The sequence below is a fragment of the Rousettus aegyptiacus genome, unplaced genomic scaffold (assembly GCF_014176215.1).
Source record: "Rousettus aegyptiacus isolate mRouAeg1 unplaced genomic scaffold, mRouAeg1.p scaffold_m13_p_2, whole genome shotgun sequence".
NCBI lineage: Eukaryota > Metazoa > Chordata > Mammalia > Chiroptera > Pteropodidae > Rousettus > Rousettus aegyptiacus.
Genome location: NW_023416295.1, coordinates 60,861,137 through 60,882,209, shown reverse-complemented (window position 1 = coordinate 60,882,209; position 21,073 = coordinate 60,861,137). Strand labels below are relative to the sequence as shown.

The following is a 21,073-nucleotide window of genomic DNA, read 5'->3' as shown; positions in this document are numbered from 1 at the left end:
TAGCTATATTTTTTATGGAACAATGAAGTCAAAATAAAATAGATGATTAGCATAGTATTTTTTTTTCAAGAAAAATAAGAAGCAAACAAATCCCAAATATCATGCATTCCTTAAATTTGCACAGTTTGCTTCTTTTTTAAAATGCCAAATAAATGTAAATTTTATGTAACTATTGAAAAACTTTGTTATAGTAATTTTTAAACTGTCACTTAATGTAAATTTTGAATTTGTTACCAGTCTAGATAGATTGTAACAGGCAACAGCATTTGCTTTATGATGCAAAGTCAGCTGCCTTTAATTCAAAGAGCTTCTGCCTCAGCAAATTGTACTTTGATGTTTTTTTTCTATTTTGAGACAAATGTCTCTGAAATACTCTGAGTATCTTTGTATTTAATAGCTGTTCTTCCCAAATATCATCAAAACTATGCTACTTATTCACATCAATAAATTTATACTTTATTTGATATAATTTTAAGTGTGGGATATGATATGAGAATATTTTTGGTTTGAAATGTTTACTGTAGAGACAGAAACAAATTGACCATTCTTATTGTTCTTTGTAGTATAAATAAGACAAATATGTATGTGGTATTAATCCTACAGTTACCTTGATTTTCTTATTAATTATGCACGTCTTTGGTATGCCTTTTAGAATTCTTACTGTGACATTCTAAGTCACTTTACACTAATATGTTATTTCTCCTCTGATAATATTTTTTGAATGTATTCTGTCTATTCTAAAATAAAGATCTGTCATGGATACTTTCTGTGCAGACCAGATGGGGTTTTATGGCTTAATAACTGATGACTTATTTCATATAATTGTTCTTTTTTAGAATCTCAGAATTTTTTTTTTTTTATAGCTTAATATTGATAACTTTGTCTTCTGCAAGATGATTTACCAGCATTATCAAACTCAGTCCACATAGATCTTTAGGTTTGGCACTGTTATTTTCATTTCACAGATGAATAAACTGAGGCTTAGAAAGTCTTCCAAAAATAGGAAGTGTATAGACAGACCCAGGCCTGTCTGTGCGTAAAGGCCAGCTCTTAGCCAATACAATATTTTGTACCCCAGGATAATTTCTATTTCAGCACTGTTGGCTCCTGGAAAGTACTGAAACAGCATAGGTTCAGAACCGTACTATCTGACAACCTGGTGGTCTGCAGAATGTTGTGATAGGAATTTAAGGCGAAGACAGTACAACTTAAAGAGATCAAATAATTGTCAAGGGCCTAGCAGAGTAGTGGCAGTTCTAGGATTAGCTGTGCGATTTTAGTCACCTGACTTGCTTACAACTTAAATTTATTTGCACATCTAATTCTGCCTTTGAAAGTCCAGTTCTGATGTATATGGGAACATTAAATAAGTCATATATTTCATGTTGTATCTCTTTTATGAAAGTCAAATATTATGGCAATGAAATATTTCTTTTCTTTTTTTAAAATACAGTGGGATGCATTCTACTTTTATTCTGGACTTCACCTCTGTGGCTTGGATTTATCACAGTAGCATCTGTCTTCGATCTATGTGTTAACTAGAAATCAAGGAAAGACATGAGGAGGTTTGTTTACTGCAAGGTGGTTCTAGCCACTTCACTGATGTGGGTTCTGGTTGATGTCTTCCTACTCCTCTACTTCAGTGAATGTAACAAATGTGATGACAAGAAGGAGCGATCCCTGCTACCTGCTCTCAGGGGTAAGTGCTTATGAAGTAAATGTTACTTTTAAAGAGATGAGAATGACTCATAACAAAACATGAAACTTCAAAATACAGTTTGTTTAAACTTATTGAGTTAGAAGAGCGTTTTGGCAGAACTATTTATGTACATCTAACCATGGGAAAGCTACTCTATTTTTCTTGGCCTCAGTGTCCTGTTGGGAGAAATGAGAAGAATGAGTTCACCTCTAAGGTACCTTCCAATTCGAAAATTCTGTTCTGTGACTGTATGGAAAGAACAATTTAGAGAACATCCAAACTGGACAGAATTTTAAATGTGGGCTTCCAGAAGCAAAAGCCCTTAGGGACCAAGCACGTAACATATAGAGGAAAACTATTAAAGTGAGATGGTAGACACTATAGCAAAATGTACCTGCATATGGCACTCTGAAAGACTTCCAAAAACAATAAAACAAATGAACAAACGCTTCTGTAATCAAAATACATGTTAGTGGCCAGATTCAACTGTAGGCTCTGTACTAAGGGCAAAAGATAATTTCAAGTATATTGTAAAGTAACTTTAACTCAATATTTACCTCTTTAGGGACTAGTTTCAATAGCTAGATAAGAGTGAATTCTAAAACATCGGAGTGCTATGTATAAATGGGGATTTATTAAATGAAGTCATAGATTCATTTTCTATATTATTCCAAACATTTTTCTCTCTGCTTTTTTGTTGACTTCTAAATCTATATGTTCTTAAGTATTCTTAGTAAATGAATGCATCTAAAGTATTTAAGGGTCCTTGAAATTAATTTTATTCTCATTGAATTAAACATTATTTTTTCTTGAAATCTAATGTACATTAATTGTCTGTTTAACAAAAGCTTTCTTCATAAATATGACAAAAGGTAAACTCTGAGGCCCATTTGAAATATTTGTACCTTTGGGAAAAATGAATCTAAATTACTGACTTGAAATTTGCATTTATTTAAGGAATAATTGGCTTTTCATGTTACAGACATTTTTGAGATTATTTTTTAATCAAAATATGCTACTGAATAGAATTTCATTGATACTGGTTTTATGAGATTTAGAACAACACAGAAGAGCATTTCCAAAAATTAATTTTTGTTAAAAGACCATTTTGGATATCTTGAGTTTGCTTTAGATTACAGTCATGCTCTTACTCAATTGGAGAAATTCTGATTATCTTCTTCTTTTCAAAATGAGCCTAACTTTTCCACTGTGGTTTTTGACTAGTACAAAGAATTAGGAAAAAGTACTTTGGAAGTAACTGAGCCTAGACCCAGTTAGGTAGTTTATGTGCATTTTTTACACCTTTATACTAGAACTGTTCAAAGAAAAGAACATTATGAATCCATCAGTTCTTGATAAATGAACATGAGAATTGATTGATTTGCTGATCTTTGGTTAAAATCCTAGAGTAAATCAGTCGTCTCTGTTTCTTTGTTAGAATCAGTTGAGCTGCTGCTTGGCTGAAAGTGTAAATGTGTTTTGATGGATCACATAAGCTTGAAATGACTACTTTGTCATTTGTTGAATGGAGACATCTCGATTGGTCACAAAAAGTGTTGTAATCTGATTCAGCAAAATTATGACAGCCTTTTTTTCAAGTACAAGAAAAGTACAGTTTTGCTGATTTAAGTCCTTATTGTTCAGTCTTAAATCTCAAAATGTGAAATTTAATGATCCAAGGGAAAAAATAATAATTTGTTCCTGTACTTAAATTGTTAATTAAACTATATTCTCTTTATTTTTAAGACTTGTGTAATGTCGTATATTAATGTTTATCTTGGTATTGTAAAATAGATTTAGGATTGAATTTCATTTTGTATTTTTAATTATTATTTCAGAATATTACTTCATTCAGGAATTGTGCCATGTATTCAAAATATTTTATGTACAGGCAAATGATACTATCCAAAGTTCACTTGATTGAAATTTTCATTTTTTAAATTTACTAAAAACAGGCCTTTTGACTTAAAAAAAATTTATCTTTGTGGACATATGTGTCTCCATTATTAAAACAAAGGTTTTGGATTAGATAGTTTCTAAGAATCCTATTTCTACATTTTAAACAATTTCTAAGTATTCAATGTTAGCACATATTCTGAATTAATTTTTAAGAATTATTCATTAATTTAGTCATCAAATCATCAATTATTTAAGTCCCTATCAAGTCAACATGTTGTACACCTTAATGTTACACATGATACACAATGTTATGCATAGATTATACCTCAATTAAAAAAAAACATAGCCCTGTAATGTGCAAAGGAAAAACAAGTCCAAAGCATACGCATAAGGACATCTGAGTCACCAGTGGTGTAACAACATTACCACAAAGTTAAAAACCTTTGTTGAACAACCCAGTTCTTACCTCCTCCCCACTGAACTATCTGTATAACTTTGTCAAAGTCCTTAACAAAATTCTAGTGTCCTCACTTAAAATGAGAGCCTTAGTGGCAATAAATCCTGCTTCACAAGGTTGTCTTGAGAATTAAATGAGATGCTGTGCATAAACCCTTAGTGGAGTATTGGCTCATGATAATCCTTTACCAATATCTAGTAAATGTTGAGAATTTGCCTGAAAAGTCTAAATGCGGCTCTACCAAGCTTTGCTGTTCAGAGTGAATTGGGTCCATGGCAGGGTGCAAGGGGTAGCTGTATTTCAGGATGAGACTCTAAAGGAAAAAATAACTCTTTAAAAAATATATTAAGTTCCTATGATGTGATAAGACATAGGGATGTAAGAAAACTGACATCCCTACTATTATGAAGCTTACAGTCAATAGCAAAGTAAACATTTTTCTTTCTTTCTCTTTCTTCCTTCCTTCCTTCCTTCCTTCCTTCCTTCCTTCCTTCCTTCCTTCCTTCCTTCCTTCCTTCCTTCCTTTCTTTCTTTCTCTCTCTCTCTCTTTCTTTCTCTCTCTCTCTCTCTCTCTCTCTCTCTCTCTGTCTCTCTCTCTCTGTAAAAATGTAATTTAGAAATGATTAAAAGCACAGTTGGTATAATGGGTGTTAGGATGAGGAAGAAGGAAGTGGATGTTATGAGTAGAGGCAAGTATATCCAGGATATTAAATAAAATTTCACGGAAGCTGCGGCATTTAAGCTGAGGTCCAAAACATTAAAGTAGGAAATTGTTAAAGAAGAAATACTAAACTTTTTATGAAAAGATAAAGATTACAGAAAACCCAGGGACGTCTGAAGGAGAAAAATATTGAGGTCTTATAAAATTAGAGTGATTAAGACTATGATATTAGAACAAAGATACAAAAAAGGGCAGACAAATTGCCCAGTGGAGCAGTACTGAGACCTAGAAGTAGACACACACATGTTTGGAGCATTCAGTGTGTGACAGAGGAAGCACCGCACATAATGGGGGAAAGAAGGGCTGTTCTATAGATAAACCTGGAAATAAAATGCTAATTCATAGGAAAGATAGTTAAAATTGCATTTCTATTTCATGTCATAAACCAAAATAAACTTCAGATATATTAATGTCAAAAACAAAACTAAAACTTAGCAGAAAAAAATTAGGCATCTATAATACCTTGAATTAATAAAAAAAAAATTCTAAAATACTACACAAAAAACACTGACCATTAAAAAAATTGACAAATTTCACTATATTAAAATTGAGTAAGTTGATTTATTCAAATATAGCTGAAAGTAAAAAAAGTTATAAATTGTAGACATTTGTAAAATGTGCAACTGTTTATTGTCAAATATATATAAACAACTCCTATTGTTAATAAGAAAAGCCTAAATAGTTCAATAGGCAAAAATGAGCAACAGACATGAGTAGACACTTTTTAGAAAAGAGAACACATATAGCAAAAAAACTTATGAAGAGATATTTAACATCAGTTTTGATCAGGGAAATGCAGACCAAGGCTACAATTACATATTTATATCCATTCACTTGCCAAAAATTAAAAAGGCTGATAATACCAATTGTTAGAGATGATGCATCTCCACATTTTTATAACTTCAGAAAGTGGTTTAGCATTATCTCTGAAACCTGAAAATTTATGTATGACCTAACACTCATAGTCATATACTTAAGAAATTTTCCATATACACAAATATTTTAAAGAATTACTGCTTATAAAAATAAAAAATAAGGCAATCATAGAAAAAGTTGATGAATGGTGGTATATCAATGTAAAGGATTGGTATATAGTAGTCAAAATTAAATTACAACAACCGGCACCAATGCGAATGATTATTGATGATATAATAATAAGTATAAAAATGATGTCCTTCAAAGAGGACATATAGCTTGTTATGGTTCGAACAGCTAAAAGCAACTAAAATTTACAAATGTACATTTTAGTAATATATAGAGATGCAACAAGACTTTATGTAAAGCAAGCAAAGCTAATTATAAATGTGGGACTTAGGACATTGTCATGTATTGGGAAGAGATAAAGGCATGTGATGAGGGTGAACATTTTGGCTGAATGTGAGGCATTTCTAGGGTCCTATATTTGTTTTTAATTCTAGGTTTGATATGTCTGTTACATAATATTGATAACTAAGTGAATAAATAATAACCACTGAATGGATTTAAAAATTGGAAATCTACTGAATGGGTTTAAAAGATAGAGCAGACATGGCTGCATTTGTTTTATGGAAAGATCACTGTGGATTCAATGAAAGTAGATTCGGTTCAGGGAGGCTGGGAAGACAGCTGTGGCATCACTCCATGAATTCGGTGGAGGAATTGATGCCTGCTTAGAATAGATTAGTGGCAGTGAGGTATGAAAGAAGTGGGTGAAAGAAAGAGGTATTTGAGATATGGGAGGAAGAGAGCTGGATGCTTTACTGGCTCTGACAGGTGTAGGAGATAGAAGTGTCAAGGACAAGTCTCAGGTTTCTTACAGGGCATTATTTGACTCAATTTCATGAAAGAGGAGTGAATGTAAGAGGAGATAATTTGCAGACATTGAGTTTATTTTAGAGATATCTGTTAGGGAACTGAATGGAATTGTTCAGTAGGAAATTGACTATATTATTAAACTCTAAATATCAGAATTAATAAACATCAATTTTATGGTGTTTTTTTTTTCTAAAATGGATTATATTCTCTTTTTTGTTATATGGAATATAAATGAATCTGTTACTGAATCAGCATTATCATTTTATACATCAATTACTGAATGATGCTATAAAAAAGATTATTTTATGACTTTTTGGGAGCACGTAGACTTTTTCCAATATTAGATACAGATCCGTGACTCCCCTTTGTTTCCTGTTTTCTTTGGATTGCTTTTTGGTAACATAAGTACGTTAGAAGATCACATTAACTCTTTTATGCCGCTTTGAGGCCACCTAGAACCAAAATGCACTGGAGGATATTTTTGACTCCTGTTATGGAATAGTAAGTGGAGCTACCCCCAAAGTGGAAGAATTGGAATAGATATTTGAAAGAACAGGTATTTAAAAAGACCAGTGTGCTGCGGTGCACTTATAAACAGTGCAGAAATTTGAGACTGTGTAGCAAATTTGCTTGAGTACTGTGCAATATCAGATCCTACTCCTGCCTCCCCAACTAAGGGCCTATGTCCTCAGACAAGTTAATTAATCTCTCTGGACCTCCATTGCTGTCAGTAAAATGAAATGAATTTGAGCCATGGTTTAAAAAAATTATGTTAGTCTTCAAATGAAGAATTATATATTTCTAGCCTTTTTTTTTTTTTTTTTCAATAAAACTGTGGAAAGTGACCTCTTTTAGTATCTAGCTTTTGGTCAGTCCACAAATGTATAGCCTAATATGAGAAGTGGTGATGTACAAGTGACATGATGGGAAGGGGTCTGCTTAGAAACTACAGAAGGGTCTTTCCTTCATCACAGAAGACAGAATAGATATAAAGTTAAGATATTTAAGAAGGGAAAGAACCTACTTTTTTCTACCTGATCCTGAATCTTGAACATATTATACATACTTAGGAAATGAGATGAAATTTTCTCTCCAAAAAAAAAAAAAAAAATCTAAGAAAGAATTGCTGCTTGTATGTAAACAAAGATCAGTGCATTAGCCAATAATGATAATAGCAATAATTATAAGCTACTAACTACTCTAATTATTTACAAATGTTAGCTCAGTAACATTTCCTCCCCCCAAATCTGTGAAGTAGGTATTCTTTTTTTACATATGAGGAAACTGAGACAGAGTGAGTGAATGGGAAAACAATTTTGTGTTTCTCCTTGACTCACATATACAAATACTTCTAACACCAGACATGTGGGTTTTCCTCTGTAACAAGCAATTCTCTGAGATATCAGCTGGGTGTCCTACAATTCTGACACCATCTACCTGAAGTTAACATTAGATTATACAAGTTAAAGTTTCAGTCCCAGAAGACTGCCCCCACTTCAGACACAAACTGCAAGTAGCAGTTTTTACCTATACCTCTGACTGACCACTTATAAATCATTGTTCCTATGACCTGCTTTTTGAGTTCATAATTTGTTAAAATATCTCATGGAACTCAGGCGAGCACTTATTCACATTTACCAGTTTATTATAAAGGGTATAGTAAGAATATGAATGAACGGTCAGATGAAGCGATACATAGGGTGAGGTCCAGAAGGGTCCTAAGTGCAGGAGCTTCTGTCCCTGGGGATGTGGGGTGCACCACCCTCTAGGTCTGTGGATGCATTAACCAACCCAGAAGCTCTCTGAACCGCATACTTTTGGGATTTTTATGAAGGCTTCATTGTGTAGACATGAGTGACCATTAACTAAATCTTGCCCCTCCCTCTCCCTGAAGCATGGGGAATGGGGCTGAAAGTTTCAAGCTCCTATTCTTTTTGGTAACCAGCCCCAATCTAGGAGCCATCCAGGAGCCCACCAAGAGTTGCCTCATTCAAACAAAAGGCATTCTTGTCACCCAGGAAGTTTTAAAAGATTTAGGAGCTCAGTGTCTGAAACTAGGGTCAAAGACTAAATAAGAAAAAAAGATGCTTCTAGAGCTCTGATCACTTAGGAAATTCCAAGGATTAGAGCAACTCTGTGCTAAGAACTGGAGCAGAGACTGATGTATATCTTCTGTTATTTCACAGTGAAGTTAAGGGGAAGTTAGAATTTTAACAACCAATAGATTAGGATTTGATTATTATACTCTAAGTTCAGTAGAGGACTTGGTCATCAACAAAAGTCAGTTTGCGATCCAATTCAAGTGCTGTACCTTCATTCAGATACCAATATGGAGTACACTTCTTGAAAACTTAAATTGAGTGTTTTGTCTTCACGCTCAGAGACACCCTAGGCTGGATCTCCCTGGTTAGTAAGATGTATCGGCTCCAGCCAGGAAAATGTTTCTGAGGAACCCTTCAGGGTTCAGATCATTTATAAAACACCATTAATTTATTTGGCGTTTTAAGCTACTATAAAGTAACTCTGACCCACTTGTGTCCCTCGAGACTCTCCACTGCTGCTCCTAATTGGGGGAAATCAGGGAATGAGTTCAATTGCTGATTGCTAATGTCAACTCAATACCTATAAGTTTCCCTTGGTCCTTCCTGGGAAGCTAACTGGACCCTTCTTATAAAGCTGGGGACATGGTTAGCTTTGCTGTCTTGAATTTTTGACAGTGGGCTATTATGTCAGCCCTTTCTTCTATTTCTTTCTAAATGATAACATTAACACCTAGCAATGTACTCATTTATTAAACAGTAAGTGTTTGTTAATCTTTGGTACTTCAAGGGAAAATTCCAGCATGCAGGTATGACAGGAAACTGGAAAATGGTGAATTGGAGTATTAAAGCTAACACTAAATTTTCCTTTTTTTTTTTTTTTTTTTTTTAATATGGCTTTACATTTTGGGGGGAAGTAAAGTGTGTGATTGATTAAAATGCACTGTCAGTATTGGAATTGCCCTGAATAAATTATGATAACCATTGAAATTTTCACATGGTGATATTTGTATTCATAAAGAGTGAAGCATAAAGACGGTCAACTTAGATCAAGGGCATATACTTCCCATGTAATTTTTAATAAAGTTTATAAATAATGTTCAATTATTACTAGGCCTTATAAAATTTTGACCTTTGATACTTGCTTTGTCCTTTCACACTTCTATTCATAATTCACTGATCTGTCTGCCTGTCAGATATATCAATGTTAGAAATAAAAATATAGTGTAATAATGAACAATTATTAGGTTTGCGGTGCTAGGTACTTTGTATAAATAATTTTGATTAATTCTCAAAGTAGCATGAAGGGTAGGTGCTATTATTATCCTCATTTACATATGAGAAACTGAGACCTAGAAAGGCTAATTAAATGCCCCAAGGTCACGAACTGGTCACAAAACCAATAAGATGAGAGGAAGGACTCATAGCCTGGTTTGTCAGACTTTTGAGCCTAGACTTTGGCCCACTATATTATGCTGTGTCCCTGACTCAGATGCCTAGACTCCTTTTAGGCAGAGTAATCATGACATATATACTATTTATAACGTATTTACCCAAACGAGGATATTTTCGAAGGACAAAGAAGGAGGTAGCCACTGACCTTGTATGAAAACATATCTTATTTAACTTAAGAGAAAAGTGCTTTATAGACTCATCATCCCATATCTTAGACTTCAGCAGTTTTGCATTTATTAAATCACTACAATATTCTAATTAATTTAGGTCATAATTTTTCTCAGCAGTTTCCTTTGGGGCCAAGCCTCTGAAGTCTTAGAATAGTTAAAAGTTGTAAACAGTAGAAGTACTATGTTTTTCTAAGCTTAATAAGAATAATTGATACAAGTTTTTCATCCATTTATTCAATAAAGCTACTGGGTAGGTACTATGAAATATACAGATTTTAATCAAAAAGAACATATGTCTTCAAGAATATTACAGCCTAGTGGAGGCCTGGTGTGTAATTACACGCATGTACATAAATAACTACATTACTAGATAGAAAGTTGTGGCTGCTCTAAGAGAGATGCCAGATAGACTACTGTGAGAGTAAATAAATTATGTGGACTTGTGTCAATTGGGAGGGAATACATGTCAGAAGGAAAGAGAAAGCTATTGCCTTTCCCGAAATAAGGATATCAGAGTTATGTAAATAGGTTGATTGGAACCAGATCAGGCATAAAGGAGATTTCTAGATTTTATGTTGATAGTTAAGATAAAGACAGTTTTCATAGGATTTTGAAAGCTGGGGAAAGGACTTTTTAACTTACTTCTACAGGAAATGGGGAGCCAGTGAAGATTTCTGGAAAAGAAAACATCTGTAATCATCAGCTGAAGTTTAGAAGGAGAATGCAATGCTGTGATGTGTGCAAGACAATAGCAGTAAGGCAGTTTTATCTTTATTTAAATAAAGACTCAGGCATTAAAGTTTTATTTATTAATGAAAACCACTTGAATTAGATGGTAACTAAATGAAGTATTAAATCATTTAAATTGATTCTCTTGGCAAATCAATTGATGGGGACAAGAAAAATTTTCCTTATGTAAAACTGAGCTTAGATGTTTTAAAAAGTAAGTACTCAAAAATTTAATTAGTATTAATTAAGCTGAGACAATTCATGAACAAACATTTGAGTGCTTGATTTGTGCATAACTGAGAATAAAAAGAAATAGAAGACATGTTCCTGTTTTCATGTTTAGAAGGAGAAAAGGGAATTCAGAATTATATGAATGAAATGTCAGAGAGAGAATATATGAAATAAGGAGAGAGAAAATTTATTAAGACTATATCTGCCTTTTGAGGGAAAGATCTAATTTTCAGTTCCATAAAGACTGGAGTTGATTGAGTAGAGAGTTGGGCATAAAACTATCCACTTATAAAATAGAGATGGACAAATTTGATCTCTAATTACTGGAAATCATTGTCACTAAAGAGCTATGTTGCAGCAGAGACAAGTGGCTAAGATAGAATTTTTGTGAGTTTTGTCCTCAACACCTAAAATTGTACATCCCCCATACTGGGTGCTCAATTAATAATTGTTGAATGAATGAACGATGAATGCATGATCAGCTTGGCACTTTTCAGATGTTCTCATGATTATAGAGTATTCAGTTTAGGTTAATGATTAAGAAACTTAAAATAACTCAATTATCATGACAAAAGTTTTTGTTGGTGTTATCGTTTACATATAGTCTAAACTTTTTATTTTGTTCTTTATTGGCCCATAAAATTTGGTTTACAGACTAAATTGGCAAATTTATAGCCAAGAAATTATCTTTTCTCCTTTTCTGACTTGTGTTGGATTTATATACTGTCTTTATGATACAGAGGCATATAAGATCACTGTATATTGACATGTGGTAATGCTTTCATTGAAGAGAGCTCTACATGGAGCAGGCATATCATGTGGATACATGGAATAAATCAATACATACAGTTAATACAGGAACATTTATGAAAGTTAGATTGAGGAATTTTAAGAAAGATGCGGGTATGTGGTATATTTAATTCATCTGTGAAAAGAAGATAGAAAAAATAGACATGATGGAAAATGAATATTAAAAAGTAATATTGGAAAGGTTTAAAATGAAAAACCAAAAAAGGAAATTGCTAAGACTAAGGTGATGAAATTGTAGAATAGGGCACATAGTCAATAAGCAAAGCTGTATTTAAATATAGCTTTGGGAATAATTGAGGATCGTAGCTAGTTAAGAAATGTTATTTTAAAATAAACATTATTGAAGTATAATGCACCAATTTAAGTGTAAAGTTTGATGAGTTTTGACAAATGAATCCCAGGGTTCACCCTTACAATGAGGATCCCCCCAGCCCCAAAAATGTTTCCTCAAACACTGCTGTCAGTTCCTTCACTGCAGCTGCAGACAACCACTGATCTGGTTTTTGTGGCTATTGGTTAGTTTTGCCCATTATAGAAAATCTATTTGGAAATATACACTATGAACTCTTGTGCGTCAGGCTACTTTTGCTCACCATAAGAGTTGTGAAATTAATCTATCATGTTAAGTGTGTCAGTGGTTCTATTGCTGAGAGGTATTTTATTATATCTTTATTTTACATTTCTTTATCTTTTCAACCTGTTATGGACATTTGGGTTCTTTCACTGGCTGTTTTGAATAAAGCCGCTACATTCATACATAAGTCTGTGTGGATATATATTTTTACAACTTGAGTAATTATCAAGGAGTGGTAGAGCTGAGTCATATACTGAGTATATTTTAATTTTGTAAGATAAATGCCAGTATGTTTTCCCAAGTTGTTATACTATTTGCTATTCCCATCAGTAAAATAGGGGACATCTAGTTACTCTATACCCTGGCCAACATTTCGTAGCCACTGTTTTTAATTTTAGACATTTTAGTGAATTTGTAATGATATTTCATTGTGGTTTTAATTTGCATGTCTTAAAAACTACTAATATTGAGCATCTTTGCATCTTTTTTGGTCAATTTTCTTTTATAAAATATCTGTCAAATTCTTTTCCCTATTTTGTAATTGGCTTGCTTTAAATTTTTTAAAATTGTATTTTTCAAAGAGCAGAGGTTTTTAATTTTGATGAAGTCCAATGTATTATTTTTTTCTTTTATTATTCTTTTGGTATCCTATCTAAAAATTATTTGCCTTTGCCAAAGCTGTGAAGTATTTTTTCTTTCTTTTTTTTTAGGCAAGGTAACCCTTGGTTGACTTCGCAGATTGCAAAGACCTTGTCAGTTTACAATCCCTTATTTTTAAAATTTTTTTCTCCTACAGCACTTGATCTTCCTAGGTGGTCTCCCATCCAAGTTCTAACCAGGCCTCACCCTGCTTAGCTTCTGAGATCAGATGGGATTGGGTTTATTCCTGGTGGCATGGCCGTAGACAAAAGATTTTTTCTTCTGCTTTATCTTTTAGAAGTTTTAATGTTTAAAATTTTAAGACTTTTGTGTATTGTATAAGGACAGTAAAGTTTGCTTTTTATCCAAAATAAAAATCTAGCTGTTCCAGAAATATTTGTTCTTTGAAGATAAGAAAGGCATGGATTTTAGAGACAAGGATGACATTTTCATGTAATATTTCTCAGCATGCACTTATAAATTTTTCTATTGCTTATATGAATGAGTTGGCCATAAAGATTGGAGTTTACTTTCTAGAATTTCATTGAATATTATTTGTAATTGATGTAAAATTTGTTATATAACTTGAAAATAATCCAAATATTACTAACCAAATATTCTTTAGACATTTTGACTTTAAGGCAAATGAAAAATCTAATATAATTCATTATGTTTGAAAAAACAGTACTATTTTTTGCTTGATAATAAATTAATAAATATTTATTGTAGAAAAATTTAAAATACAAATCAAAATAAAGAAGAAAAATAACCTGGAATTCTACTCAGAAATTGGCATTGTATTAAAATAGGATTTAATATTTTAATTTTTTCAATCAATATAGCATGAGCATATGTCCTGCATAAGATAGTTTTTCAAAATGTGATTTTAATGGCTGCATAATATTCTGTCATATATATGTACCATGATTCTATAATTAACTACTTTTCATTAATTTTTACATAGATTGCTATTAATTTTTTTTACTATTAAATAATGTTATAAACATTTTTAGGAAATTATCTTTGAAAATGTTGATTATATTCTTTGGCTAGATTCTTGATTATGAGATTTATTTTTTAAAGGCATATGTATTTTAAAAGGCTATTGATAGATATTTCTAATGACTTCCTGGAAAGCCTATTAATCTTCACATCTCATCGTCAATAAATGAGAATACTTACCTCACCACAATATTTATAATTTAATTTAAAATACATTTGCTATTTAGAGTATTTCCTAATCACAAATTACCTCTTTTTTATGATTTTTACATTTTATTGTACTTGGATTTAAATTATGTCATTAAATATAGAGTATAAGTATATGGTGCCTTTATGTCCAAATTTTTGAAATATAAAAATAAATGGAAGTTTGTCTTAAAGGATGTGATATATTAGACATTGTAGAATATATTAAGCAAATACAGGATCTAAGTGGTGGTAAAATTTAATTTCTGTACTATGATACATTTAGTGGTACAAGTAAACTCCGTAGGGACAAGAAAATAAATATAAAACTTTGGGCCACAGTTGGAGGAAAAACTCTGTTCAGGACTGAATCGAGAGGTCCTTTTAATCACAAATTCTTTGCGTTTTTTTTTTTTTTAATTTGTTTCACATGGAATGATTTGATACATATATATTTTGTTTTAGTTTAATAATCAGGATATATTTTTTCAGTAATTAGTTACTGTGACATACATATCTTTCCTTTCATTACTGATTTGTAATATTAAAATTAACGTGTAGAAAATCTTATCTACAAAGTCTTTATATCAGTTATTTACTTGATTCCATTAACTTCTCTTGTAAATTATATTCCTGAGCTAAACTATTTTGATTATTATATTTTATATTCTCTGATAGAACACTTGACAAGTTTCAGACTGCTCTAAGCTGGAGATATAAACATTATAGTTCTAGTCTTGGCTTTAAATGTGTCCCCTGAAATGCTCTTTCTTTACAAGAGGCTTAATACTCTTCTATATCTAAACAATTTGATTTTCTAAAATGATAAATAAATGGAAAATATTGTTTTATCACTGAATCTCACCATATTTCAAAATAGAATTAGGCTGTGGACATGTGTCCAAATATTAATCTAAAAATTTTACTTGGCATTACTTTAACCTGTATCTTTTATATTTTTGATTCATACTTTTTGGAAATACATTCAAGTGTGTTTCCCTGTATGTCTGTCATACTGATTCTTTTGGGTTGGTACAATGAGTGGGGATACTGGAGATAAACCAGGATAATGGCAAGAATACTGGTGCTGTGACTGCAAGATCTAGATTTTTATTATGGATCTGATGTAGCCTTAACTAAAAGTCTGATCCAGATAGAATCTCACTTTCTCTATCTTTTGAGGATTAAATAGATATACTAAGAAAATGCTTTAAGAATCTTAAAAGGCTCTATAAAAAGACATCAGCGCACAAAACCCCTAATTTATCTGAAGCTAATAATTCTAAAATCAAAACCTTATTTTTTAAAGTAAAAACAGCATATATTTTTATTATTAAAAATTACTTAAATATAATTTGTGATTCCTTCTTTGGAAGATTAATTCTTTTCTTGATTTACAGTAACACAATATTTTTAAAAATACTTTTCAATGTAGATGAACATAAGAAATGACATTTAAAAAACTATTAACCAACCACATATAGATTATTATAATTGTTTTGATTTATTATTTATATTTCTAATAGAGATCCTGCATTATTTTCTTTTTATATTTTGCTTTAATTCTCTGAACGTAATTAAATGTTTTTTAAAACAGTTTTACTGGCTGTACATTATTCTATCTAATACATTATAATTTGTTTAAACATTTCCTTCTGGCTTTTCAAAAAGTATAAAAATATTAAAAAACATTCTTTAATTAGTTTCTTACTCATACTATCCTCGTTGTTTGCTGTCATGTAGTGTTTTCTCTCTGTCTTTAAGAGTTGTAATTTATTTCATTATTAATATACCTATCTGTGGCATGCTTAATTCTACTTATTTATCATATGAGATATGAACTAGATCTCAAAAGATAGATTCTTGTAGGTGAAAAGTTTTTCTTGAGGAAGTTGGCACTCTTGTAGAATTAGAAGGTTTGTGTGCATCGTAATAAACATCTTCACCATCATTAGAACTACCACTTATTATTGTCTACTATATGCCAAGCCTTACTCTCAAAGCACTATATCATTTACTCTTCAGACATCTTTATGAAGAAGTTAAGAATTATCTTGACAGAATTTTCTGTACTCATTGTTCTGAATTATCTCTCTTGTTCTTTCTCTTAAATGCAAACTTCTATTTAATTCACCAAAAATGCTTTTATGAGGACCACTTACAGCTTCCATCTTGCTAAATCCAGTGGTCAGTCTCAACTTTAATCTTACTTGACTATGAATAACATCTGAAACAGTGCATCATTCATGCCTCCTTGCAATATTTCTGTTATTTGTCTTAGAGGACATCACATTCTCCCAGTTTTCTATCTGACTGCTCCTTTTCAATCTCCTCTTCAGGTTCTCTCTTTTCACCTAACTTCTTAAAGTTGAGGTAGCCCAGGAAATGGGATTGGATTTATCTGTTCTTTATCTATACTCTTTTAGCGATATGCAATCTGATCTCATTGCTTTATATATTTTATAATTTTACAACTTTCAAATTTATATATTCACGTCATACCATTTTTCTAATTTTTAGATACTTATAACCAAAGCTTACTTGATACATTTGGATTCTAAGAGACGTCTCTAACTTACTGTGTTTGCAACTGACCTTTTAATATTCCACAAAAAGCTTTCCTACCTGCAGTCTTCTCTATCTCGGTTTTTAGTAGCTCCGGCACTCTAGTTCCTTAAGTCAAAAATCTTAGTCATTCTTAACTTTTCTCTTTTTCTCACATTCTGTAGTAGCAGATCATATTTATAATTTCTTCAAAATATATTCGAAATTCAAACACTTCTCATCAAGTCGCTGGTTTCCTGCTTCTACACTTGTTCACCTATGATCTATTTTCAACAGATTAAGCAAAATGATTTTTTTTAAAAAAAAATTCAGGTCAAATCATGCCATTCTTCTGCTCAAACCACTGTGTTGGCTCTCTGTCACTCAGAGTCAAAGTTAAAGTCCTTAACTGGCCTAACAAGTATCTGTATCACATGTGCTAAAGTCATCGCCAACTTCAAATTCCATTAACCTCCCCTTGTTCACGCCATTCCATTCATACTGGTGTTTTTACTATTTTTGAAATATGCTAGGCATCCTTCCACCTCAGGGCCTTTGCACTTACTGACTCTTCTACCTGTAATGTTTTATCTCTAATTTTCTTTCTGTCTTATTTTTTCCCTTCTCCCCTCTTTCAGGCATTTCCTCAAATGTAGGTGATGGAGGGTGGCCTCCATGGCCACAGTATTTGAAAATATAAATTGTTTCTTTATCCTGCACTCCCTATCCTTCTCTGCTTTGTTATTGTCCACTGCACTTTTCACCAGCCGGCATATATTTTACTTGTTTAAATTATTATTGTTTTTGTTTTCTCCCTTTACTCCTGACAATAGTAATGTCAGCCTATTTAGTTTACTGCTATATTTCCTATCCCTAGAGGTGCCTGGCACATCAGATGTGTGAAGGAGAGAAGGAATAGTGAGCCATTACTTGCTTAATGCTATCATGATGAAAGGATCTGTAGAGCAAGAATTCCACTTTTTGTTCCAGAAATAATTTACCACTGGAGAGAATCATTTCAAGAATCTAACTAGAAATCGATATAGAACATAAACAATGTATAAACATGATCAATACATAAAGAAAGTGTTACATTTTCAAATATAGGTTTTCCAAAGCTGAAAGCACCAATACTTGTTTTTTGCACATAATTTTATAATGTTAATTAGAATGTATGCTTTATATATGCTAATATATTTCACATTTCATACAAATTGGTAGAATATTGTATAACTACTATAATAGGTTGAATAGTGTCTGAAAAAAATTCATGTACCTTTAGAACCTCAGAATGTGACCTTATTTGCAAATAGGATCTTGGCAGTTGTAATTAGCTAAGGTGAGTTCGTACTGAAATAGGGTGGACCCTAAATGTAATGACTGGTGTCTTTATAAGAGAAGGAGTGGACAGAGAGAGACTCACAGAAAGAAGAAGACTGTGTAAAGATGGAGGTATACTGCCACAAGCCAAGGAGTAGTTTCCAGAAGCTGGAAGAGGCAAAGAAAGATTCTTTCCTAGAGACTCTGAACGGAGTGTGGTACTCTTGATTTTGGATTTATGGTCTCCAGAACTGTGAGAGAATACGTTTCCATAGTTTTAAGTCACTAAGTTTGTGGTAGTTTGCTTTGGCAGCCTTAGGAAACAAATACAACCATAATCATTTCTTTTTTTTACAAATGATCCATAGTCATTAAAGTACAGAAAGAGTGAAAACATAGCATGTCCCAAATAGCAAAGTAATTCAGACAGGATACTGAAGGTGATATAAGAAGTCTTTATCCCTGGTTCAAGATGCTACCACACATACACTTCTCCATTTTTCTAACTTTAATATCAAGATAAAAATAAAGTAATTTAAAGTTCTATGAAAATATGAATGCATATTTTAGAAAATCACCATGCTAGAAAAAAAACAAGGAATATTGAGAATATATAATTTTTTACCAACTTAGGTAAGCAGGTTGCTACAGTGATCGCTATATTTCATAATTTGAAGTTCTCACTTCTCGTGACAAAAGGAGCTACAAATGAATCAGAAGCTATGTTATGTTTGTGTAGCTCTTTAGAGTAGGTATACAGAGTAAAATTTACTAGTATGGATCAGTCAGGATAATCTATGAAGTGGCCTCACTGATAGAATTCATGTTACATAACATTTTGGAATTGGTATTTACATGACAAAGGACAAACAAAAAGAACAATATAAAGATAATCATTGAATTTCAAAGATGGTAACAGTCTTATGAGTAATCTAATATATTTTCCAGTTTCTCAAAAATCTCAATGACATAGAATACATTTTCCAAGTAAAATCTAATGTAAATTGTATATATAAACCAATAAAATATAGATTGCGTAATGAAGGGGTTAATAGTCTATAACCTAGAGGCCAAACTAAACCTACTGAGAACTTTGAGGATTCTGACCTAGTGTCCTATTTAGAAATTACAGTAACTGTAAATGGACTTGCACAATTTACAACCCTGCCTTTCCTAAAATGCATCACTATCATTATATCTTCAATGCCCAATATCATTAAAAGTTACTGGTGTTTACAAAGAATTACCCAAAATCTATTAGCACTCTATTTTTGATGTATTTTGGTGGAATATATCTTATAGCTTAATTACTAGTAATTCACTGAAGACTTCTGCAATTCCAACCCTGAGGTAACCATTTTCTCCTCTCAATTCATATACTATTTTATTTAAACTTCTTCCATTATAATCTCTTTATTTTCAGGATACTTATGTACAATTTATGTTATTGTTGTTACTGAGAGCACTGTGTAGTCAAGACTTAAGACTCATCTGTGACTCAGGAAATTATCTACAAGAGTCTTTCATAGGTCAGGAACAGAACCAACATTTAGTGAATGAATAAACTTCGATCTAGTTTGGATATCCTTTCCTACTTTTACTTTATAGTGGTTTTTTAAAGATCTTTAAGTTGTCTATTGATGACTATTATGAACATTGCATACCCTCAATAAATATTTGGTAAATGAACATTTGTAATAGATTCACATCTCAAAGCTGAAGAATAATTTGTTGTAACCAGTGATTTATAGATTTTTACTTTGCCTAGTTCATGAAATTATCTTGACATTGTGCCTTTTTCTATGAACTACCTTTCTGCCTTGAAGTTCTTCTCCTTCTAATCTCTTCTCCACACAGATGGAAGATAAATCTTCCTGAAATACTACTTTGATAATGTTACTTGTCTGCTCAGTGTCCTTCAATAAGTTAGAACTAATGGCAGCTCAAAGTCGTAACTCCTTACTCTGGCACTAGAGGCTGTCTAGAGTCTTAACACAGAATAAAGTTCTAGTTTTAGCTTTAAATGCTTTACGAAATATTTAGTGTACAGTGGTTAACACCTGGACTGTAGTGTGAGACAGATCTTCATTTAAATCCCATCTGTCATTTCCTAAAGATGTGACCTTATACAATTCATTTGCCATTGTGAGCCTCAGTCTCTTCATCTTGAAAATAGAAATAATAACCACATTCACTTTCAGTCCTTCTTTCAATATCTAAGGAGTGTTTACTGTATGTTAGTTACTTCTCTTGGTACTGGGATACATCAGTAAACATAATAGACAAAATTATTGTGAATATTGCTTGCTAGTTGGAAGGATAGACAATAAATAGAGGAAATGAATAAATAACCTACATGATATGTTAGAGATATAAGCGTTATGGAAAAAAAATGTGAGTAAGGTGTATGGAGAATTGGGAAAAGGTGGCAGAGAAGAGGAAGCATGGAAATCAGTCTTGGAACAACTGAGGTATTCTTCCTGCCTTGCTTTCCAGAAATCATAGACTACTAGAAAATTCAGATTTTAGAGAGAACCGATTCAAGCTTTCTATTCTTTTACTGTAAGAAGATCCAAGGGAATTAGAACTATGTGCAATCAGAAGTTGGTTTTGACAGTTTAATCTTCCTAGATCTTTGTAATTAAAGTAATCTAGATGAATGAAAATGAATATAATTTTTTTAATGTGATAATTGAGAAACTGTCAGAATTCTTGATTAGTATAATATATAGATATCACCATTAAAAAATAGACAAAATTTTGTACCATTTTCTGCTTTGGATATGACTGTGTTGTTGTTGTTG

At 32.1% G+C, this 21,073-nt stretch overlaps 1 protein-coding gene across 8 annotated transcripts in view; it reads left to right on the top strand.

Annotated features, from left to right (window-relative positions):
* GALNT13 (polypeptide N-acetylgalactosaminyltransferase 13) overlaps positions 1 to 21,073 on the top strand; it is a 431,627-nt gene that overhangs the window by 56,245 nt on the left and 354,309 nt on the right. For all 8 annotated transcript variants that reach the window (XM_036237890.1, XM_036237891.1, XM_036237892.1 and 5 more), the window contains one exon: positions 1,454 to 1,699. In XM_036237890.1, the coding sequence (XP_036093783.1) occupies positions 1,558 to 1,699 (142 nt within the window). In that variant the 5' untranslated portion in view covers positions 1,454 to 1,557. The remainder of the gene's footprint in view (positions 1 to 1,453; positions 1,700 to 21,073) is intronic.